The sequence below is a fragment of the Polypterus senegalus genome, chromosome 14 (genome assembly GCF_016835505.1).
Source record: "Polypterus senegalus isolate Bchr_013 chromosome 14, ASM1683550v1, whole genome shotgun sequence".
Classification (NCBI taxonomy): domain Eukaryota; kingdom Metazoa; phylum Chordata; class Cladistia; order Polypteriformes; family Polypteridae; genus Polypterus; species Polypterus senegalus.
In genome coordinates, this window is record NC_053167.1 from 78,607,467 (window position 1) to 78,634,021 (window position 26,555).

At 36.6% G+C, this 26,555-nt stretch overlaps 1 protein-coding gene across 5 annotated transcripts in view; it reads right to left on the bottom strand.

Annotated features, from left to right (window-relative positions):
• Window positions 1-26,555, bottom strand: part of swt1 (SWT1 RNA endoribonuclease homolog) — a 121,301-nt gene that overhangs the window by 62,760 nt on the left and 31,986 nt on the right. For all 5 annotated transcript variants that reach the window (XM_039735728.1, XM_039735730.1, XM_039735729.1 and 2 more), the window contains 3 exons: window positions 12,878-12,939; window positions 5,020-5,977; window positions 4,541-4,600 (listed from right to left, as the gene is read on the bottom strand). In XM_039735728.1, the coding sequence (XP_039591662.1) occupies window positions 4,541-4,600; window positions 5,020-5,977; window positions 12,878-12,939 (1,080 nt within the window). The remainder of the gene's footprint in view (window positions 1-4,540; window positions 4,601-5,019; window positions 5,978-12,877; window positions 12,940-26,555) is intronic.

Sequence of the window (26,555 nt, forward strand, 5' to 3'; positions counted from 1 at the left end):
AAATTTTTCCAGATCAATATGCAAAAAACAGTACATAATCCCATACCAGATAGGTCAAGGCCCAGGTTAACAATGGTCGCCACCAGTACTGTTAACCAACAAAGTGCTGGAGGAAGCTGGGCTACTGTTGGCTAAAGAAGGAGAAGAAATGGGGGAAGGCAAGTCCAGCAACAGAGCGAGAGCAGGAAGATAAAGAGAGTGAAAGTGAGGGTAGAAACTTTGAATGTTTGCAGTATGACTGGTAAGGAGAGAGATTTAGAAGGAAGGTTCATATATTGTGCATGCAAGAGACCAGAGGAAAGGGGAGTAAGGCCAGGTGTATTGGAGGTTGGGAGCACATGCTGATAGCATGTTGCTGCACCCACTAGGATTGAGACCCGAGTGCAATGAGTGACACCTCAGGACCACACTGCAACAGTGTGAGGTTTCCTACAGTGGCTATAGTGCCAATCATAACATACAGCGGGGGGGAAAAAAAGCATTGAACGTGTCAACGTTTTTCTCAGTAAATATATTTCTAATGGGGCTATTGATGTGAAATTATCACCAGATGTTGGTAACAACCCAAGTAATCCACACATACAAAGAAATCAAAACAAATAAGTCCATACATTATGTGTAATAAAGTGGACACAGGGACTAAGTATTGAACATGCTTACTGAAATGTATGAAAAACTTAGTGGAAAGGCCTTTGTTGGTAATGACAGCTTCAAGATGCCTCCTGTATGGAATAAATAGTTGCATGCATTTCTCAGGTGTGCTTTTGGCCCATTCTTGAACTGTGTTCAAATCTTGAAAGTTCTGGGGACCTCTTCTATGAACTCTGAAATTCAGTTCTATTCATAGATTTTCAATTGGATTCAAGCCAGATAGAAAATAAAGCTGCTAGAATCCCAGTCTTTCTCTGAAACCAATCGAGAGTTTCCTTGGCTGTGTGTTTGGGATCATTGTATTGCTGAAATGTGCACCCTCATTTCACCTTCAGCACCCTGGTAGATAGCAGCAGATTCTTATCAAGAACGTCCCGGTACATTTTTCCATTCATCCTTCCTTCAATTACTCACTGTTGGTATGGTGCTTTTGAGGTGATCTGCACAATGGCATCCAAAGAGTTCAATTTTGGTCTCATCTGAACAGACTATATTCTCCAAGTATTTAATGGACTTTTCCAAATATTGTGCAGAAAACTTTAAACAAGCTTGCATGGTGAGCATACTTAGAGGCCATGAGATTGAGTCCATTACTTATCGTTTTCTTTGAAACTCTGTGAGTTGTCCTTGGCTCTTGGACAACTCTTCTGATTATTATTTTGACTCCTCTGTCAGAAATCTTGCGAGGAGCACCTGGTTGTGGCGGGTTTATTGTGAAATGGTGTTCTTTCCACTTCGGGATTATGGCCCCAACAGTGCTCAGTGGAACATTCAGAAGTTTAGAAATACGTCTGTTACCAATGCCATCAGTATGTTTTGCAACAATAACATTGCAAAGGTCTTGAGAGAGCTCCCTCCTTTTTCCCATCATGAGATGCTTCTTGTGTGACAGCTTGGTAATGAGAGACCTTTTTATAGGCCATCAATTGAGACTAAACCAGCTGATATTAATTTGCCCGATAGGGGGCAGTATTGCTTTCTAATTAGTGAAAGATTTCAGCTGGGTTCTTGGCTTTCTATGCCTTTTGCATCTCCATTTCTTCAATACCTTTTCCCTGTGTCATTCCACTTTATTATACATAACTTATGTAATGGACTTATTTGTTTTGATTTCTTTGTATGTGTGGATTACTTGGGTTATTACTGACATCTGGTGTAAATTTCATGTCAATGGCCCCATTAGAAATACAGTGCATCCAGAAAGTAATCACAGCGCATCACTTTTTCCGCATTTTGTTATGTTACAGCCTTATTCCAAAATGGATTAAATTCATTTTTTTCCTCAGAATTCTACACACAACACCCCATAATGACAATGTGAAAAAAAGTTTTTATTTGAGATTTTTGCAAATTTATTAAAAATAAAAAAAAAATGAGAAAGCACATGTACATAAGTATTCACAGCCTTTGCCATGAAGCTCAAAATTGAGCTCAGGTGCATCACATTTCCTCTGATCATCCTTGAGATGTTTCTGCAGCTTAACTGGAGTCCACCTGTGGTAAATTCAGTTGATTGGACATGATTTGGAAAGGCACACACCTGTGTCTATATAAGGTCCCACAGTTGACAGTTCATGTCACAGCACAAACCAAGCATGAAGTCAAAGGAATTGTCTGTAGACCTCCGAGACAGGATTGTATCGAGGCACAAATCTGGGGAAGGTTACAGAAAAATTTCTGCTGATTTGAAGGTCCCAATGAGCACAGTGGCCTCCATCATCTGTAAGTGGAAGAAGTTCGAAACCATCACGACTCTTCCTAAAGCTGGCCGGCCATCTAAACTGAGCGATCAGGGGAGAAGGGCCTTAGTCAGGGAGGTGACCAAGAACCCGATGGTCACTCTGTCAGAGCTCCAGAGGTTCTCTATGGAGAAAGGAGAAACTTCCAGAAGGACAACCATCTTTGCAGCAATCCACCAATCAGGCCTGTATGGTAGAGTGGCCAGACGGAAGCCACTCCTTAGTAAAAGGCACATGGCAGCACGCCTGGAGTTTGCCAAAAGGCACCCAAAGGACTCTCAGTCCATGAGAAACAAAATTATCTGGTCTGAGACAAAGATTGAACTCTTTGGTGTGAATGCCAGGCGCCATGTTTGGAGGAAACCAGGCACCGCTCATCACTAGGCCAATACCATCCTTACAGTGAAGCATGGTGGTGGCAGCATCATGCTGTGGGGATGTTTTTCAGCAGCAGGAACTGGAAGACTAGTCAGGATAAAGGGAAAGATGACTGCAGCAATGTACAGAGACATCCTGGATGAGAACATGCTCCAGAGCGCTCTTGACCTCAGACTGGGGCGACAGTTCATTTTTCAGCAGGACCACGACCCTAAGCACACAGCCAAGATATCAAAGGAGTGGCTTCAGGACAACTCTGTGAATGTCCTTGAGTGGCCCAGTCAGAGCTCAGACTTGAAACCGATTGAACCTCTCTGGAGAGATCTTAAAATGGCACAGACGCTTCCCATCCAACCTGATGGAGCTTGAGAGGTGCTGCAAAGAGGAATGGGCGAAACTGGCCAAGGATAGGCGTGCCAAGCTTGTGGCATCATATTCAAAAAAAACTTGAGGCTGTACTTGCTGCCAAAGGTGCATCGACAAAGTATTGAGCAAAGGCTGTGAATACTTATGTACATGTGATTCCTCAGTTTTTTTATTTTTAATAAATTTGCAAAAACCTCAAGTAAACGTTTTTCATGTTGTCATTATGGGGTGTTGTGTGTAGAATTCTGAGGAAAAAAATTAATTTAATCCATTTTGGAATAAGGCTGTAACATAACAAAATGTGGAAAAAGTGATGCACTGTGAATACTTTCCGGATGCACTGTATATTTACTGAGGAAAATGTTGACACATTCAATACTTATTTTTCCAGCTGTAGGCAGTGAGACCAGCTATATCTGGGTTGGAGACACTGGCACTGACCAAAAAAGGGGAAACAGAGCTGGCGGTGGCAGGGTTAAAGATGTTAAGATTTGCATTAGGTGTTACAAGGATGGACAGGATTAGAAATGAGTACATTAGAGGGACAGCTCAGGTTGGACATTTGGGTGACAAAGTCAGACAGGCGAGATTGCGCTGATTTGGACATGTGCAGAGCAGTGATGCTGGGTATATTGGGAGAAGGATGTTAAGGATGGAGCTGCCAGGTAAGAGTAAAGAGGAAGGCCTAAGAGAAGGTTTAGAGATGTGGTTAGAGAGGACATGCAGGTGGTGGGTGTAACAGAGCAAGATACAGAGGACAGGAAGATATGGAAAAATATGATTTGATGTGGTGACCATCAACGGAAGCAGCTGAACAAAGAAGAAGATTTCATGGCACTTTAAAAGTGAATAGTAAAATGGTTTACAGTATATCCAATTTTATAGGCAAAAACATAGGCAGAATTATTCACTGGCATCATTATGGTGTAGAGGCATATTCCTTAACCACTGTGTTATACCTTAAACAAAGAAAGAAACAACCCTAAAGACAATGCTTTCTAAGAACATTGTAATTTACAGATATTACTTATTAATAAAAATACAAAAAGGTTTTTGTTTTTTGGCTAATAAAGTTTAAATGTCAGCATCATTGTCAAATGTACAACTGCATAAATCAAAATAACTTACTTTGCAAGTTTCATATACGCAGAGGCAACACTTTCTTCTACAGTTATTTTATGTACTTAAATACTGATATATGTTAAAACTGATATAATTATGAATATGTCTTATAGAACTACTGAACACCCTATAAACCTACTCTTGAAATACTTAGCAGCAGCTATAAGAAAGTCTTCCACTTACCATGCTTTCAAACATGGCCTTATTTTTATTCCATTACTTGAGAATGGGTTCATTACTCATTCTTGTTTTTCATCTGAATTTTCTAATTAAAAACACCATACCTCTTGATCTTTACTTTGATCTTCCTGCACTTCAGAAAAGGAGCTTGGTATTTTAGAGATCTAGGGTGAAAAATATATATATATAAAATGGAAAAAAGTAAACAACATTAGAAGGGACTAACACATCATAATTCAATATTCAGAATATTTTTTCATACTATAAGGAAATAATCTGCCACTCTTCTTTAAAATTCAGCAGTTTATTTTTTTTTTTATACAGTACCTTGACACGAAAAAATTAAAATTGTTAGATCTAAAGAATTAAAAAATTATCTGGTATAGTATAAAGCCAAATTTACTATTGCTGAATAGACACTTAAAGTAGAAAAATTAAGACTTAATTTTTACTCTTTGATTATAATGATAATGGTACAGATTTTTTTCAATACAGACAATCTGGGGAAATAAGACAATATATGCCAAAAACATTTTTCATACTTAACGGTACTGTACTTATAAATTCAAGAAATCAAAAATACCGTTTGACTGAAAATAGGCCTTTCTTCAATGCATTTTGTTTCCACTTTTTTGTGCTCATCTGATGCCTCCTGGTTTCTAACGGTGCTTGATGAAACCAATACCTGTTTAGTAAAACTAGTGAAGAAAGGTTCTTTTGCTGGACTTTGCAGTCTGAAATCATTTGTACATTCCACTTTCTTTCTTTGTATATATTTGTTTTTAAAAAACTTTGAAGAATGACAAGAACTCCCTTCTTTCATTTTTTCAGCTAGAGAACAATTAATGGTTTCATACTTTGACAGTTTCTCTGAATTAGGAGTAGCAACAGATTCACTCACTTTATGGGATGTTTTCAACATCGTGGATTTTTTGGCAATTTTCATCTTAATAAGTGAGGTATGTGTGGCATGTGTAGTAGATGATTTTTGTTTGCAAGGACTTGCTGATTTACTAAATCTTTTGTTCTTTGCATTTAGTTTTTGACCAAGATGTTCAGAGAATTTTGACATTTGAACATAATTATTTTTGAGTTCTGTATTTTGAAGCATGGGAATTTGCTGAATGTTGCAATCTTTTGCAAATCTGTCACTATCACTTTTTTGAACAGCACTTCTGGAAAGGTCTCTGGATGTTCCATAATTAGACGTGCAAAGTAAATTTTCAAAATATGTTTCAGTGTTTACTTCTTTCTCATATCCCTCAAAGGTTTGTTTTGTAGAAGACTCCTTCCATGTACTTTGGTTTGGTAGCTTCACTTGAGACTTTGTGATGTTCCCAGGTGTCTGTCTGTAATTTCTGATCTTAGATTTTAAACTGAAATGTCTCTCATCTGAGGTTTTGCATTTGGAAAGCTTTGCCTGGCTTCCATGGTCTTGCACAAGCTTCTTATCCTTAATTTTACTACTATAGCCAGGAATCACTGCATGTCCAGGTGACCTGGTTTCTCTTCTGTGCCTCTTATGTTCCCGAATGCAAGAACTATAAAAAATAACAAGATGTTTAATGTAGTTTACAAACATAATTTTTTCTCAGCTTACAAAAAATGTAAAATATTTAAATTGGCAGCAAAATACTTGACGACTCAGATATACTCTATATGCAAAATAATATATAGGTTTGATAAAAGGCTCTTAAATAAATATTTTTTATGGAGTATAATATTGTGAAAGTTACTCAGAAATGATACTTGACTAAAAAGTCAAAGTACTCATATTCCATCAAATTTTTATTTTCACTGAAATCAGAAGTATTGCAGTTAAAAAATACTTGAGTAAAAGTAAAAAAGTATCTGCTTTCAAAAGTACTCAAGCACCAAAAGTAAATATAAATTTTATAACAATGAGAATGTGCAAAGCTTTGAGTTGAAAACAATACGTTTTATTTTTAAACAACACTCATACAATATTTTTATTAAAGAAATGCACTACAGAATAATGAATCATGTAATTTCCTTTGATCAGTACATAACTGCAGTCAGTGGCACAGTGATGACCTGAAGTGTGGTACTACTGAGTGTGGATAAGATTTAAACTATGCCTCCCATACTGGAATACCCGGCAGCATTAGATGAGACATCCCTACTCCAGAGAGAAGTAGAATAAAATAGCATAAAATTAAATGAACAGCTCACAAACGTATTACCTTAATATATACAAAAAATAAAAAACAAAATGAAAATCAGCACAGATTAGGTTTATTAAACTTCACTAATGTATAGATAGATTAGATTAAATAATAATACAGCACTTTCAGAATTGTTCTTTAACAAAAATTCTTTTAAGAAAACTGTGGTTACTTTTGCTTAATTATGTACCAAATTATATCTGTAAATTACCCATTTGAGCACTCATGTAAATGTAGAATTAGCCACAATTAAACTCAAGGCATATTAACTCTCTAGAATAACTAGATGTATGGCAACTAGTTGCCTCATAATATACATTTATATTTTAAATTCACTCCTATAGACAATTTAAATTGTACAGAAAAACATTTACCAGAACACCTAAGCATTAAACCAACTTGCATTAATATTACACTACAATAATTAAACTTCAGTACATCATAATATAATGGCAAATACAAATCTGACTGTTAATGTTTTACTGAAGAATAATCTGAACTAGGTAAATTCTGTTAAATTTAAATGCTTTCCCCGATTCATATAAAGGACTAACAAAAATGACAGTTCAGAGAAAATAAAATTCATATGCTTTGCAATTTAGGACAAGACAGAATAACAGATATGCAGTAACTTTCCAATAATTCACCAAGAATATACAGTATCACTAAGTTCTCCCTTGCAAATAAAACTAGAATATTCACTTAATAAGCTATCTACTTTATATTTTCTATAAATATTAAAGCTCAAGTAGATTCTGATTGACATGGCAGTGTTCTGTTATCTTTTCCCAAGCTCAGATGCCATAAGGTACTGGTATTTCTGCTTGTGGAAAAGCTGACACCACTTTTATTAGCACTCCCATAATAAGGGAGAGCAAGAACTTGGTGTCTCTCTTCATTCTTGCAGGCCACAAAATCAGGCAGGAACCCTGAGTCTGTCTTCCCCAACTAATCAGCAACTTTTACAGCCAAGCGCAATATAACGTTTCATTAACTGGGCTGATAAAAATCTGCCAGAATATTCTGTGTATACAACAAATGGATATGGTTCTCACAATATTTAACTTGTGTACTTAAGATATTACTTGTACCCTTAAAATATTGTTTGCACAACATTAAAAATACACTTTTTTGGGACTTCAAGAGCTCCATATCAGATAGATTAAGAGGAGGAAGAAAATGTCTACTTCAAAATGCTTCTTTAAATTTAAATTTTGCAGAAAAAGAATTTGACATGATTGAATGGAAATACCTTTTCACTACATTAGAGAAATTTGGGTTTGGCCCGAACATTTGTGATTGGATCAAACTACTATATACCAATTCAGAAGCTTTCATTTGTATTAACAACATTTGTTCAGACTACTTTAAACTAGAATGTGGTATCAGACAAGGATGCCCCTTGTCACCACTGCTATTTGCAATCGCCATTGCACCACTGGCGGTTCACTGTCGAAATGCTGATCAGATTAAGGGGATTATCAGAGGACTGGAACAGAAACTTTCTCTATATGCAGATGATATGGTACTGTATATATCAGACTCACACAATTCTGTGCCTGCAGTCCTAACAGCACTTACAGAATTTCAAAGGATCTCTGGTCTCACAATTAATCTGAATAAAAGTATACTCTTTCCAGTGAATTCTCAAGCATATATTAGATTAGACACCCTACCTTTTATCATTGCAGATCAGTTTAAATACCTACATCACAAGTAAACGGAAAGCTCTTTATCAACAAAATTTCACTGTCTGCATGGAAAAAATTAAGCAAGATTTGCATAGATGGTCAACCCTTCATCTCACACTAGCTGGAAGAATTAACATTGTTAAGACGAATATTTTTCTTAAGCTTCTTTTTTTATTTCAAAACATTCCAATATACATCAATAAATCATTTTTAAGCAATTGGAATCAACAATAACCTCATTTATTTGGAACTCAAAACATCCACGTATCCAAAGAGCGATCCTAACAAAGACCTAAGGCAGAAGGTGGCATGGCACTACCCAACTTTCAGTTTTATTACTGGGCAGCAAACATACAAGCTATAAAAATTTAAGGTAAATACTTGAAAGCAGAGATTTCCTTTGGTCAAGTTTTCAGATATCTCATGGTGAAAGTGTACATTCACCTTCCATGTTTCATTAGTGCAAGGGAACAACCTAACAATTGAGCAGTGGAATGTATGCTACTGCGCGTTTCTGAAAAATACTGAACATTATATAACCTAAGCTGTCAACACACTTGGTAGGTCTCTTATGAATTCATAATACACTATGCTATCTATCTATCAATGTGTTTATGTATGTTCCAGCATTATGTCCAAACGGCTGGAGCAATTTTCATGAAACTTGGTACACATGTTCCTCATTAGTCAACGAAAAATACTGTAGGATGAAATCAGCCGTAATCCACCCCTTTCTGAGCAGGGTGGTGGGTGAGCTTGTATGCATGCTATCATCCAGTTCACACTCGGAACGACCACCAGAGGGCGAACTGGAGGTGACTGCCAGCATTCTTTATGTTTGAGCACCACTGCACCCCTGTTTCTTTTGAAACTAAATAGGGTTTTATGCGTGGAAGAGTGTGTGTGTGTCTGTCCAGCACAGAAGTGAGACGTAGAGCCAGGGTGAGAGCTCCACCTTCAAGGATACGCAAGTGAGGCCAGTAAACCGGCAAAAGAAAACCTCCTAACAAAGACAGTTGCTTGGCTGCTAATGCACAAACGATGTGAGCAATTTGGCAACATGAATCCTTCTACCAGAGAGATGCCTAGAGTACTTCTGACGATTTAAATACTTTCTAGGATCCCATGCTTTTAACAGCACACAGTTAGTATATACCAGGCGACTGTCACCATTCTGTATTTTTGAGCAGCACTGCGCTTCTGTTGCTTTTCAAATTAAATAGAGTTGGCCGGTTCCAAGCGTCAACTAGATGACAACATACATACAAAACCACAAGACAAGGACATTAGTGAGTCTTTGTTTCTTAATTTATTTTTATTTTAACATTGTTTTTTTAATTATGTTTTTCTCAAACAATTAAAAAAAAACACGAGGGCAAACTGGATGTGACTGCCAACATTCTTTATGTTTGAGCACCACTGTGCCCCTGTTGATATTCAGATTAAATACAGTTGGCTGGTTCCAAATGTCCACTGGATGATAACATATACAAACCGGATTCAAAAAAAGTTGGGACACTAAACAAATTGTGAATAAAAACTGAATGCAATGATATGGAGATGGCAAATGTCAATATTTAATTTGTAATAGAACGTAGATGACAGATCAAACGTTTAATCCGAGTAAATGTATCATTTTAAAGGAAAAATATGTTGATTCAAAATTTCACGGTGTCAACAAATCCCAAAAAAGTAGCAATAAGAGGCTGGAAAAAGTAAATTTGAGCATAACGAAGAGCTGGAAGACCAATAAACACTAATTAGGTCAATTGGCAACATGATTGGGTATAAAAAGAGCTTCTCAGAGTGGCAGTGTCTCTCAGAAGCCAAGATGGGTAGAGGATCACCAATTCCCACAATGTTGCGCAGAAAGATAGTGGAGCAATATCAGAAAGGTGTTACCCAGCGAAAAATTGCAAAGACTTTGCATCTATCATCATCAACTGTGCATAACATCATCCGAAGATTCAGAGAATCTGGAACAATCTCTGTCGCGTAAGGGTCAAGGCCGTAAAACCATACTTGATGCCCGTGATCTCCGGGCCCTTAAACGACACTGCACCACAAACAGGAATGCTACTGTAAAGGAAATCACAGAATGGGCTCAGGAATACTTCCAGAAACCATTGTCAGTGAACACAATCCACCGTGCCATCCGCCGTTGCCAGCTGAAACTCTACAGTGCAAAGAAGAAGCCATTTCTAAGCAAGATCCACAAGCTCAGGCGTTGTCACTGGGCCAGGGATCATTTAAAATGGAGTGTGGCAAAATGGAAGACTGTTCTGTGGTCAGGCGAGTCACGATTCAAGTTCTTTTGGAAATCTGGGACTCCATGTCATCCGGACCAAAGAGGACAAGGACAACCCAAGTTGTTATCAACGCTCAGTTCAGAAGCCTGCATCTCTGATGGTATGGGGTTGCATGAGTGCGTGTGGCATGGGCAGCTTGCATGTCTGGAAAGGCACCATCAATGCAGAAAAATATATTCAGGTTCTAGAACAACATATGCTCCCATCCAGACGTCATCTCTTTCAGGGAAGACCCTGCATTTTTCAACAAGATAATGCCAGACCACATTCTGCATCAATCACAACATCATGGCTGCGTAGGAGAAGGATCCGGGTACTGAAATGGCCAGTCTGCAGTCCAGATCTTTCACCTATAGAGAACATTTGGCATCATAAAGAGGAAGGTCGCGACAAAGAAGGCCCAAGACGATTGAACAGTTAGAGGCCTGTATTAGACAAGAATGGGAGAGCATTCCTATTTCTAAACTTGAGAAACTGGTCTCCTCGGTCCCCAGACGTCTGTTGAGTGTTGTAAGAAGAAGGGGAGATGCCACACAGTGGTGAAAATGGCCTTGTCCCAACTTTTTTGGGATTTGTTGACACCATGAAATTCTGAATCAACATATTTTTCCCTTAAAATGATACATTTTCTCAGTTTAAACTTTTGTTCCGTGATTTATGTTCTATTCTGAATAAAATATTAGAAGTTGGCACCTCCACATCATTGCATTCAGTTTTTATTCACGATTTGGGACTTGTGTCCCAACTTTTTTGGAATCCGGTTTGTATACAACACTGCAAGACAAACAAATTAGTGAGTCTTTATCCATCCATCCATTATCCAACCCGCTATATCCTAACTACAGGGTCACTAGGGTCTGCTGGAGCCAATCCCAGCCAACACAGGGCACAAGGCAGAAAACAAACCCTGGGCAGGGCACCAGCCCACCGTAGAAAACCCACGCAGACACAGGGAGAACATGTAAACTCCACGCAGTGAGGAACTGGGAAGCAAACCCAGGTTTATTGTTTGTTAATTTATTTTTATTTTTAAAGTTGTTTTTTTTTTAATCATGTTTTTCTCAAACAATTAAAAAAACTATTTTCCTCCCATGCAACGCTGGGTATTTCAGCTAGTTTTATCTAAAATGCAGTGGGGCGGCAGTAAAAGTAGACCTATGAAATTTACTCAGGTAAGGTTTAAATAGCTGAAAAATGTACTTAAGTAAAGTAACAAAGTACTTTTACTTTGTTATTTTACATCTCGGATTAGAAACACGGATACTTTACAAGAACAAATGTATGAAGCTGCTTTAGAAAAAATGAAGGAATGTTTTGAATATTAGTTTACAATAAATAGTTCCAAAACATCAAATATTATAAATTGGTAATGGATACAAATAGAGTTAATAATTAATTTCATACATTTAGGTTACTGTAGAATGTACAAGCACATTCCAAAGCGAGTCTAACTAAAAATGAGTGAAGAATCCAAGTAAATTAATCTGTCAGTCTATCTAGTCAAGTTCCAGTATAACAGACAGCAGTACATTCCTGGGTTGTCATATGAATGAAAAAGCCATACTTTTAATGGATTAAGCATATAAAATATTATGTGAGCCATACTTTACTGACATCAAATAAAATTAACCTATCTACTGAAAAGTACTTGTGTGAAGACATATGAATGTTAAAACTAGCTCAGTCATTTTGTTTAATTACTCTATTAGCTATCTGAGAAGAGTATTAAAATTGTATACATTTTAAATAAGAGAACAATTCTTCATCCAATCAAAGGAGGAACTTTTTGAACTAAGTTGCATATAAATATGTTCATGCACTGATTTTTTTTGAGGGAAATGAGCAATGCACTCAAAATGAGAGTGATACATCAGATCTGCTTCTATTTGGCACTGCAAGCTATTAGTTTTGCAATTATCATATTATTAATGCATTAAATATGCCTTAATATTTCAAACATCTTTGGTCACATGCATACCTTTCATGATCCCCACCCAACAACTATCAGACTATAAACAACTTAAAAAAAATACTGTTTTTTAATGACATGTGAATGAGCTGATCCCAAAAAACTCACTAAAAAATTATTCAAGAGAGTTCTCAGTGTGTGCCTTTTTGTGTGTGTAAAAACAGGCGATATCCTAAAATCTTTTCATCTAATGCAGAATTGCAAGAATGAAGAAGAAACACACTGATAAAAATTATAATATTTTGCCACATACTGCAGCTAAAAAATAAAATGAATGAACATTTACCCTTCATCTTTCAGCTTGTGTTTGGAGTACTTCTTTCTTGAAAATTCTGTTTTTGCATCCAGCTAAAATACAAATAAGCATAGTTTAAAAGATTCACATTACAATTTTCGATTCCTGTTTAATGTAATACAGTCACCCACAAAGTCTAACTCCCTGGATATCTTATTATAGTTGGATGCAGGAAAAGCATTTAATATTGTTGAATGGGACTACATATTCACTACATTGCACAAATTTGGGTTTGGCCCAAACATATGTGCATGGATGAAACTACTGTATTACCAGTCCAGAAGATTCAGCTTGTATTAACAACATTGTTTCAGACTACCTCAAACTAGAACGTGGTACTAGAAAAGGATACCCCCTGTCACCACTGCTATTTGCAATCACCACTGAGCCATGGGCAGTTCACTTTCGAAATGCTTCTGAGATAAAGGAGATTATCAGAGAAAGATATCACTATATGCAGATGATATGGTACTATATATACCAAATCCACAAAAAACTGTGCCTGCAGTCCTAACAGCACTAGCAGAATTTCAAAAGATATCTGGACTAAAAATTAATTTGAATAAAAATGTGCTATTTCCAGTGAACCCTCTAGCACACGATATTAAATTGGACATCTTCCCTTTTATCATTGCAGATCAGTTTAAATACCTAGGGATAAACATCACAAATAAACATAAAGCGCTTTTTCAACAAAATTTTGCTGTCTGCATGGAAAAACTTAGCAAGACTTGCATAAATGGTCTACCCTCTATCTCACTTTAGTAGGGAGAATTAACCCTGTCAAGATGAATATCCTTCATAAGTTTCAAAGCATCCCCATATGCATTAACAAACCTTTTTTTTAAGAAATGGGATTCAGACAAAACTTCATTTATTTAGAATTTAAAACATCCATGCATCCAAAGGGTGACCCTACAAAGACCAAAGATGGACGGTAGCTTGTTTCTACCTTGCTTTCCATTTTATTACAGGGTGGAAAATATACAAGCTATAAAAACCTAGACATTGACAGAAACAGATGAACACACAGAGGCTTGGTCCGCAACAGAAATAAAATTCATCAGTATTTCTTTATATTCCTTGCTTTGTGCCCCAGTAAATACAAGTTATTGTTAATACACTAACAACCTTGTGCTTCATTCACTCAGAATATGGAACCAATGTAGGAAGTACTTCAAGATAGAGAAGTTTTCATCTGTGGTACCTCTGCATGATAACCACCTTTTTCCACCCTCTCAAACGTGCACTGTTTTTAATTTTTGTACAAAGATAACGTCTTTGCATCCTACAAACAATTGCACTCCAAATTTAGCTTCCCATCAACACAATTTTTACACTATTTCCAAATTAGAAACTTTGCTAAACAAAATCTGGCCAATTTTCCTCACCTCCCATCTACTTCTATTACGGAAGAAATATTGATTAATCTTGAGGACTCAGACAGCGCTTCTATAATATATAAAGTCCCCTCCTTTCAAAGATCCCAGAGTACAGTGGGAAAAGGATCTCTTACTCAACATTTCAAAAAAGGAGTGGAAGGCAGCCATGCACAGAATTCACTCTAGCTCGATACACGCAAAGCATACAATTATTCAATTTTAAAATCTTTTTGTCTCATTAAAATTGTCCAAAATGTGTCCAGGACAAGATCTAAAATATGAAATTTGCAATCGAGCTCCAGAATTATTAGTCCATATGTGTTGGGTGTGCACCAAATTAACATCATTCTGGACCAAAATCTTTAAATACCTATTAGACAACCTTGGTGTCACAGTCACTCCTAAATCATTAACAGCTGTGTTTGATGTCCTCCCAGATGGGCTTAAAATGGAGAAGGACAAACAAACTGTAATTGCCTTTATTTCACTATTAGCACATAGACTTCTCTTGCTCAACTGGAAGAATCCTAGGACACCTTTTTTAAGTCAGTGGGTAACTGATGTAATATATTATTTGAAATTGGAAAAAAAAATAATTTTCACTTATAGGATGTGATAGATGGCTGACCGTTCATCCCGGCCAATACCCCCACGCCGCCAGTTGGAGCCCTCCCTGCAGCACGGAGATGCCCCAAATGCAGCAGGGAATCCTGGACATTGGAGTTTTTATACACAGCCCTGCTGGATACCCTGAGGGCCACTAGGAGTCGCTGCAGGGAGGAACAATGGTTATTTGCCTTACGCCCCGGAAGTACGTCCGAGTCACATGGACAAGGGGAATGACATGCTGCCAGGGTGAAGAAAAGGACTTTTTATCCGACCCAGAAGTGATAGGAGATCACATGGACTGGGGATTGGAACACTTCCGGGTCATGAAATATAAAAGGATTGTGGGAGATTCCAGACGGCGAGCTGAGCCGGGTGGTAGGAGGGCAACACGTCTGGGAGTGGAGGATTGTTTATTGTGATTATTATTGTGTAGTTAATGAGTATTGTGGAGGAGAGGGTGCTTTGTGCACTGTTGTGTAGTAATAAAGTCAACTATTGGACTTTTATCTGGTGTCTGGAGTCTTGGACAGGGGTTCAAGGGAGCGACAGCGCCCCCTATCTGTCACAAGGATCTGTTCAAAACTTTTTTAAAACTTGGAACGATCTAATCAATAATATATTAGAATAAGCATTTAAAGAATATTGGGGAAAAGGATTCTCTTTCCTCTTTCCTACTCTTAAAAATTTTACTCTGGCTGTTGGCCTCCTCTCCTTCTCATGGGTGGGGGTTGAATTGAATTTAGCTTTAAGTTCAACTTGTTTGTATGGAATGTTACTTGTTTTTAATAAATTCAACAAAAAATTCACTTTTAAAATAATTACTATTTGAAATATAGGGTTTTGTACCATGTTAGCAATTATGAATGTAGATAAAAAGGCCAAGGAAAATGGTACCTTTTATTGGCTATCTAAAAGGATTACAATATGCAAGCTTTCGAGGCAACTCAGGCCTCTTCTTCAGGCAAGATGTAATATATATATATACACCCTTAGGGGTGCGAGCAGCTGTTGCTGGGGGTGCGAGAATCCATCGAGGAACAAAAATGAAAAACATTCTTTGTACAAAATCTTAATGTATCTATCAATGCCTAAATAATTAAATGGGCAGGCGATTTCATATCAGTGCAATACGCTGCTTGTTAAAACGGATGACTTTCGCCCTTACATGCACTTAGTGCTGCGTGGGTATTATAAACTATCGTATCTGTTCAAGTTCTATTTAAATTTTAAATATAAGTAATTTTTATTTAGTCGACAGAAATATCTTTGGTAGGAATGTAAGTTGAATTTAGTCATCATTGCATACATTTTTCTTCACCATAGAAATGTAAAGACTAAATTCAACTTACATTCCTACCAAAGATATTTCTGTCGACTAAATAGAACCTACATATATCCAAATAGAACTTGAAAACATATATATTTTTTCGAATCTGATCGCGCATTTTAGATCGACTTGACGTGCACTACATCGAGCCCGCATGCTATTGTGCTCTCGCCTGCCTGCCTCAATAAGTCACTGTCGCTTTGCTCTTACTTTTTTACCGTTCATTTAATCATGGCAGTCGCAAAAAAATTAGAAAATGGAAGGAGGATTACACAGAGTATGGCTTTACCAAAACAATTATTGATGGTGAATAAAGTATCCAAAATTCATAAAGCTTCAATTGGTGATCTGTTTTGCTGCGTTAACCTCATATTTTTTCATACTTCTTCTCAAACCAAGGGGGTGCGAAATCGGCATCGTCCGTCACAGGGGGTGCGAGGGTAAAATGAATCGGGAAGCGCTGATATATATGTATGTGTGTGTGTATGTATCTATACTAATAAAAGGCAAAGAAAGCAAGCAAGCAAGCAAGCACTCACGCACTCACTCAATCACTCACTCACTCACTCACTAATTCTCCAACTTCCCGTGTGGGTGGAAGGCTGAAATTTGGCAGGTTCATTCCTTACAGCTTCCTTACAAAAGTTGGGCAGGTTTTATATCGAAATTCTACGCGTAATGGTCATAACTGGAAGCAGTTTTTCTCCATTTACTGTAATGGAGATGAGTTTCAACGCCGTGGGGGCGGAGTTTCGTGTGACATCATCACGCCTCCCACGTAATCACACAGCACATAGAAAATCAGGAAGACCTCAAAAAAGCGCTGAAGAAAACATGCATTATATAATTGAGAAGGCAGCGAAACAATAAGAAGCGAGCGAGTGACATATAATACCATATTTATGAGTTCTGCTACTTCGGAAACAAAGCACGATGTAAACCTACACTTTAAATTAAGTTCATAGACAGGCTGCCGCTGGCGTTTGTAATTTAGTGCCTGCCCATATAAGGCCGTCCGTCAGCGGCAATCCAATAGCAAACTGCCGCGGGTAAATATTCACGGGTGAAGGACTGTGCTTATGGAGAGGAAGATGAGATGGTCAGGGTGGTGTTTGACACAAACTCAGCGAAACTGCGAGAGAAAGTTTTAAGTGCCAGGACTAAGGTAACATTAAATACAGCCATGGACATAGCAGGAGATGGCACCAGCACAGCTGGGAACCTTCGATGCATGTACACCGAGCGGCTCACGTGAACTGACGCAGTGCACAGACAAAAAGCAACAGTTCCAAAGAGTGCTGAACAAAAACCAAATTACACAATTGAGAAGGCAGCAAAAAAATATGAAGCGTCTGATACATACAAGTATATTCATAAGTGCAGCTACTGCGGAAACAAAGCACACGGTGGAAAAGTCAATGTCCGCTAAAGGAAGACAGTGTAAAAAAAAACCTGTGCATGCAGTGTGTCACATCTCAGATAAAGAGGAAGACGAGCTGTTTATTGATGCAGTAAGAAATGAATCGATGAATGAAACCTCTTATCTTTACAACGACTGACAAGCACGGAATGTAACTTGAACACAACACATCATACAAATACGACCCTGATTGAAAGAAATAATGATAATCAAATCCTTGATGACAGCAACACTCGATAACACTCACAAAACAATTACTGTATATTGACAATCATGTTACGTTATTTTTAAAATGTTCCCTTTTCTTTTTCATAACTTCTTTAACACACTACTTCTTCTATATATATATATATATATATATATATATATATATATATATATATATATATATATATATATATATATATATATATATATATATATATATATATACCCGATCTACATACTCTCAAATAGACAAGCCACACGCCGTGGCGCAATTGTAGAGGCTTCGCCTCTAGCGCCGACATCCGAGGTTCAATTCCCGAGAATGGATGCACTGAGTATGTACGCGCGCTTCCCGATTTATTTTACCCTTGCATCTCCTTGGTTTGGGACGTATGAAAAAATATGCGGTTAACGCAGAATCGTTACGTTATTTTTTAAATGTTTCCACTTCTTAGCACAAGCACAGCTGAGAAGCTTCGATGCATGCACTCCATAATGCGTTAAAAAAAAACGCATTTAATCACACTTTCAATTCCAAGCAAAGGGGAACTTTTGTCAATGCATGATTTCCTGGTACATCGATTACACTGATGCACACATCACAGCTACAAAAATGTTAGAGTCAGAATAAAGTGCGTTCCTACGACTGATCGGAGGAAAATTTCATTTCAAAACACTACCCGACCGAAGTCTTGATAAAAGCATGGTTTTGTGCATACTGAAAAGCAAGCAAAATTAGATGCATTACAGAAAGCGGACTTTGTGGCTCTTACTGGGGATCATTGGACTTCAGTGACCATTAGTAATTCTAATTACATCTAATTACAAAATGTTCAATTATCACACTGTTTTAGCCTAATGTACAAAATTATTTTGGCTAAGGTTACTCAGAGTTTAAAGATTAAGTTGGTCAAATTACCTTTTATGTTTCTGACTTATTTTTTTAAGAAGAAAAACTGCACTTTATGTTGAAATTTTGGTTATTATTATTTAAAGACAATACCATTCTGTAAATGTACTTAAAGTACTTAAACTACCACTTTATTTTTAAGTCTGTCCAATTTTAACCAGGGATAATATTTTTGTTTCTGTTCTGAATTCAAATGCAGTTTAAAAGCATTTTTTTTTTCAGAAATTAAAAGAGCTTGAGTTTACAATATTCATGTCCATGTCTATTATTTGATTCTGTCGCCCACTAAAACCCTTTTAAATTAAAAAAAAAAAACATTTGCGATTTGGGGCAAATTTTTATGTGTGATTACATAAGATTAATTATTACACAGCCTTTAATTAATTGGATTAATTTTTTTGATCGAGTCCCACCCCTAATATATACAGGTATATGTACATATATATATATGTAGATTTGTATATATATATATGTGTATATACAGTATATATGTAGATATGTATATGTGTATATATGTATATATATATATATGTGTATATATATTTACATGTATATTTATGTATGTGTGTGTATATATATATATATATATATATATATTTAGGTCAGGGGTCACTGAGCTTACCAAGCCAATTTGAGTTCCAATAATTAGTACTAAAAGTTTTGGAATCAATAAAATGACAACGGTGCCCAAATTTATGCACCTGCCTGATTTTGTTTGAACAATTATTGCACACTTTCTGTAAATCCAATAAACTTCATTTCACTTCTCAAATATCACTGTGTGTGTCTCCTATATGATATATTTAACTGACATTTTTATCGTAACAATAGCATTTATACAGGAAAATAATGACTATTAACAAGGTTGCCCAAACTTTTGCATCCCACTGTATGTATGTATGTATATATATATATATATATATTTCTATATGTGTATATGTATATATGTATGCATGCGTGTGTGTATTTTTCTATATTATATATATATATATATATATATATATATATATATAGATATATATATATATATATATAGATAGATAGATAGATAGATAGATAGGACAACACTCATATCAATGACAAAACAATTACATTAACAATCATCTTACGTTATTTTTAAAATGTTTCCTTTTCTTTTTCATAACTTCTTTAACACACTACTTCTCCGCTGTGAAGCGCGGGTATTCTGCTAGTACATATATATACATATACATATATACACATATACATATACATACATACATACATACACTCACCTAAAGGATTATTAGGAACACCTGTTCAATTTCTCATTAATGCAATTATCTAATCAACCAATCACATGGCAGTTGCTTCAATGCATTTAGGGGTGTGGTCCTGGTCAAGACAATCTCCTGAACTCCAAACAATGTCAGAATGGGAAAGAAAGGTGATTTAAGCAATTTTGAGCGTGGCATGGTTGTTGGTGCAAGACGGACTGGTCTGAGTATTTCACAATCTGCTCAGTTAATGGGATTTTCACGCACAACCATTTCTAGGGTTTACAAAGAATGGTTAGAAAAGGGAAAAGCATCCAGTATGCGGCAGTCCTGTGGGCGAAAATGCCTTGTTGATGCTAGAGGTCAGAGGAGAATGGGCCGACTGATTCAAGCTGATAGAAGAGCAACTTTGATTGAAATAACCAATCGTTACAACCGAGGTATGCAGCAAAGCATTTGTGAAGCCACAACACGCACAACCTTGAGGCGGATGGGCTACAACAGCATAAGACCCCACCGGGTACCACTCATCTCCACTACAAATAGGAAAAAGAGGCTATAATTTGCACAAGCTCACCAAAATTGGACAGCTGAAGACTGGAAAAATGTTGCCTGGTCTGATGAGTCTCGATTTCTGTTGAGACATTCAAATGGTAGAGTCAGAATGAGAACATGGCTCCATCATGCCTTGTTACCACTGTGCAAGCTGGTGGTGGTGGTGGTGTAATGGTGTGGGGGATGTTTTCTTGGCACACTTTAGGCCCCTTAGTGCCAATTGGGCATCGTTTAAATGCCACTGGCTACCTGAGCATTGTTTGTGACCATGTCCATCCCTTCATGACCACCATGTACCCATCCTCTGATGGCTACTTCCAGCAGGATAATGCACCATGTCACAAAGCTCGAATCATTTCAGATTGGTTTCTTGAACATGACAATGAGTTCACTGTACTAAAATGGCCCCCACACTCACCAGATATCAACCCAATAGAGCATCTTTGTGGTGGAACGGGAGCTTCGTGCCCTGGATGTGCATCCCACAAATCTCCATCAACTGCAAGATGCTATCCTATCAATATGGGCCAACATTTCTAAAGAATGCTTTCAGCACCTTGTTGAATCAATGCCACGTAGAATTAAGGCAGTTCTGAAGGCGAAAGGGGGTCAAACACCATATTAGTATGGTGTTCCTAATAATCCTTTAGGTGAGTGTACACACATATATATATATGTATGTATATACTGTATATGTATATGTGTATATATGTATATGTACTAGCAGAATACCCGCGCTTCGCAGCAGAGTAGTGTGTTAAAGAAGTTATGAAAAAGAAAAGGAAACATTTTAAAAATAACTTAAGATGATTGTTAATGTAATTGTTTTGTCATTGATATGAGTGTTGTTGTCATATCTATCTATATATATATATATAGCAAAATACACACACATCAACAACAACAACATTTATTTATATAGCACATTTTCATACAAACAGTAGCTCAAAGTGCTTTACATATTAAAGAATAGAAAAATGAAAGACACAATTATAAAACAAAATAAATCAACATTAACATCGAATAAGAGTAAGGTTCAATGGCCAGGGGGGACAGAAAAAACAAAAAAACTCCAGACAGCTGGAGAAAAAATAAAATCTGTAGGATTCCAGACCATGAGACCCCCTCAGTCCCAGTCCCCTCATATATATATATATATATATATATATATATATATATATATATATATATATATATATATACATATATATATATATATATATATATATATATATATATATATATATATATATATATATATATATATATATATATATATATATATAGACATATATATATATATATATATATATATATATATATATATATATATATATATATATATATATATATATATATATATATATATACATATATATATATATATATATATATATATATATATACATATATATATATAGACATATATATATATATATATATATATATATATACACACATACACACACACACATATACATACATACATACATACACACACATATACATATCAGTGATCCCTCGCTATATCGCGCTTCGACTTTCGCGGCTTCACTCCATTGCGGATTTTAAATGTAAGCATATCTAAATATATATCACGGATTTTTCACTGGTTCGCGGATTTCTGCGGACAATGGGTCTTTCAATTTATGTTACATGCTTCTTCAGCTTGTTTGCCCAGTTGATTTCATACAAGGGACGCTATTGGCAGATGGCTGAGAAGCTACCCAATCAGAGCACGTATTACATATTAAATAAAACTCCTCAATGATATATGATATGCTTCCTGTGCACTGCTTCGCACACTTAAAAGCTCCAACAGCCCGTATTGATTTTTCATTGTTTGCTTTTCTCTGTCTCTCTCACTCTCTCTGAGAAAAGCCAAGCAAAATGACACCTTTTATTGGCTAACTAAAAAGATTACAATATGCAAGCTTTCGAGGCAACTCAGGCCCCTTCTTCAGGCAAGATCCGAATTGCTTCGAAAGCTTGCATATTGTAATCTTTTTAGTTAGCCAATAAAAGGTGTCATTTGGCTTGACTTTTCACTACATTCATAATGGCTAACACGGTACAACACCCTAGTACTACAGCTCAATGACAGAAGAGTTTGGAACCATTGTTTTAGTTATATACAGTATCTTTGGGGCAAATATTTATTAATTTTATGCTAATATGTCTGTCTACATCTAGATGACAAGTATCTCACCAGTAACCCCAGGCTCAATTGAATACTGTTCGGATTATGAAAAACGAATGTGCCGTCTAATAATGAGATTTTACCTTGTTCACACTATATTACTGTTAGCACTTAAAACCACGTGACTGAATAATATTCACACAAATTAATTTCCTAAGGTTATACATGGTGTCAACTTGAAATTTAAAAATAAAAATAATCAAATATTAGCAAAAGATCATTGGCAATGTCTAATCATCTGTGGACATGCACAATCTATTATTGGTTTATTCTGCTGTATGAAGTACTAGCGCGTTGTACCGTGTTAGCCATTATGAATGTAGTGAGAAGTCAAGCAAAATGATACTTTTTATTGGCTAACTAAAAAGATTACAATATGCAAGCTTTCAAGGCAATTCAAGCCCCTTCTTACATCTTGCCTAAAGAAGTGGCCTCGAAAGCTTGCATATTGTAATCTTTTTAGTTAGCCAATAAAAGATGCCATTCTGCTGTATGAAGATTTTTATCCCATATTCTGCTCACGGCAATAATTATTATGTACCCCAAATTGCATTGACTGAAAGTCTTGTACTCTTTAAGGTGCTGAAAATAAACTAACTTGATTGAAAATTGTGGATTCTGTGTTGCAAAGTGACACAAAGGTTGGCAGTACTGATTAACAGCTCCACAGTAGTAGGTGAAATCCTTAATTTGTAACTATTGTTATGGAGTTTCCACACTCTTCTGGTATTGTAATGTCCCAAGGATGCACTGGTTAGATTAACTGGCTACTCTAAATTGGATCAGGAAGTTATGAAAAAGAAAAGGGAACATTTTAAAAATTACGTAACATGATTGTCAACGTAATTGTTTTGTGACTGTTATGAGTGTTGCTGTAATCAAGGATTTGTCATTATTTCTTTCAATCAGGTTCGTATTTGGAGGATGTGTTGTGTTCAAGTTACATTCCGTGTTTGTCAACCGTTGTAAAGATATCAGGTTTCATTCATCGATTCCTTTCTTACTGCATCAATAAACAGCTCGTCTTTCTCTTTATTTGAGACATCACACACTGCATGCACAGGTTTTTTTTAAACTGTCTTCCTTTAGCTGGACACTGACTTTTTCCACCGTGTGCTTTGTTCCCGCAGTAGCTGCACTTATGAATATGCTTGTATGCGTCACTTGCTTCATATTCTTTTGCTGCCTTCTCAATTGTGTAATGCTTTTTTGTTCAGCACTCTTTGGAGCTCTTGCTTTTTGTCTGTGTACTGCGTTCACAGTCAGTTCACGTGAGCCGCTTGGACTACATGCATCGAAGGTTCTGAGCTGTGCTATTGCTATCTCGTGTGATGTCCACGGCTTTATTTAATGTTAGCTAAGACCCGGCACTTAAAAGTTTCTCTCGCACTTTCGCTGAGTTTGTGCCAAACACCACCCTGACCATCTCATCTTCGTTTCTATAAGCACAGCCCTAAACCCGTGAATATTTAGTGGTAGAGTGTTTCTATTGGATCGCCGCTGACGGACAGCCTTATATGGGAAGGCACTCAATTACGTGGGAGGCGTGACGATGAGAGACGCAACTCCGCCTCACAGGGCAACGGAGCTGCAGGCTATAGCCAGTATATATGTACATAAGTAGGTTCCAGTTATGACTGTTACACGTAGAATTTAGAAATGAAACCTGCTTAACTTTTGAAAGTAAGCTGTAAGGAATGGGCCTGCCAAATTTCAGCCTTCTACCTACACAGGAAGTTGGAGAATTAGTAACGTTTGGAAAATTCAATATGGCGGCTGACAGTGGCGTCATACCACCGAGATAAGTACGTACATCGGTTTTGGTTAGCGCAGGGAAGCCACCTACCAAATTTCGTGAAGATGGGGTCAGCCTTCTACCTACACGGGAAGTTTGAAAATTGGTGACGTTGGAAAGTTCAATATGACGGCCGACAGTGGCGTCATACCATCGAAATAAGTAAATACAGCGGTTTCGGCTAGCGCAGGGAAGTCACCTACCAAATTTCGTGAAGATGGGGCCATAAATAAAGTTCAACATGGAGGACGTTGTCGACCGTTATCGACCGTTAACGTGTAGAATTTTGAAATGAAACCTGCTTACCTTTTGTAAGTATGCTGTAAGGAATAAGCCTGCCAAATTTCAGCTTTCTACCTACATGGGAAGTTGGAGAATTAGTGATGAGTCAGTGAGTGAGTGAGTGAGTGAGTCAGTGAAGGCTTTGCCTTTTATTATTATAGATTGAGTTTTTTCTCTCATTTGCTTTCTATTTTCTACAGACATTGTCACTTACTGGACTAATAAGTGGAACAGTAAATAAACATTTTCTTATTGCAGGCTAGATGATGACTGATAAAATAAGGGTGAATGTGTTAATATTTTTTATATATAGTTTTTACCTGTACTTGCCTCAGCAATCAGACATGTCTATAAAGTGGTTCGTTGAGGAAATGTATGAAGTGTTAGCAGTATAAAGGGCCCACAACAGCATTAATGGAAAATAATTTTCTTTAGTGTTTGTTTTAAATTCAAAATGACTGCTTATATTATATATGTAAAGTCATGTTAAAAAGTAAGTACATTCTCTTTTTGTTTTTACAAATGACTTCTGTGTGTTCACTTATAATATTTCTGAATAAATATTTAAAGTAACAATCTGTTATGTGATGTTTATCACCTGAGATTGGATTTAAATTATTTCAGGACATGTTGATGACTAGATTATTGTTATTTAATTACCATACTGGAAGAGTGTGTGCATATTTTTTAAATAAGTTCTATTAAAGGAAGAGAGGTACAGTATATACATTTGTACATACTAGGCTTTTTTATTTCTACTGTAGTAAAATATTACTGGAATAGGCCAAGTCAAATTTCCTCTCAGGTATAATATTCGCTGAACATGGGGGAGTAGGGGTGTAGGGGTTGCTCTTTCATCTCCATCCTATACAGATGCAGAGAGATGGCACATTTTCTTACAAGAGAGAATATACAAAATAATTATCTTTGCAGCATCACCTCATTCTGGCCATGTAAGCTTACACATATTGCTTTGGGGAACTTTCTATTATTATTATTATTTTAAAAGAAGTGCACTTTTGCACACAGCTTTTCTGACACGACCATTTATACTCATTCCTAGTTTTGAATGTGTTTTGGTTGGGAAATGATTCTTAAATCAGTTGGCTGGCCTAACCTGTGGCATTAATAAACAATTATACTTAGCTTGGGGTTCTGGTGTTATGATTATGGAGACAAAAGAGAAACCCATGCAAGATTAAAAAACAAATATACAGCCTTTTTACCAGCACCTTGTAGTTTTACTGTCAAGCCAGCAAACTCTGCAGATGCTTATAAAAGCATGGTTAAAAGGGGCATGCAAAGATATTTAAAATTTCCACACTTTATACATCAAAAACATGATTGTACAACTCACCACTTAATCCATAAATCTATTCAAATTCAACTATTTAAAATACCCTTTAACATTACTTGGATTAGTGGTAGAATGTTAAGCCCAGAGTCTAATTAAAAAACGTGGAACGAAGCTTATGTTTCTCCTTAAAAGAGATTCAGTTACCTTGTTTACCCTCTGTTTGGGCAAAAGCTTGTTGTATCAGGTTTGGCCAGTTCTATATGTCTACTGCATACATATTACCTCATAAACAATGGTTCAAAGTAACAAGGTACTTGTATTATTCAAGCAAAATATGAAACAGTTTGAAACCTCTTCCTGATTTTTCTATGTCACCATGACTTTTATTTGAAGAATAATCTCCCTCCAAAAAAAAGAGGTACACAGGCCAGCCTTAACAGTATATTT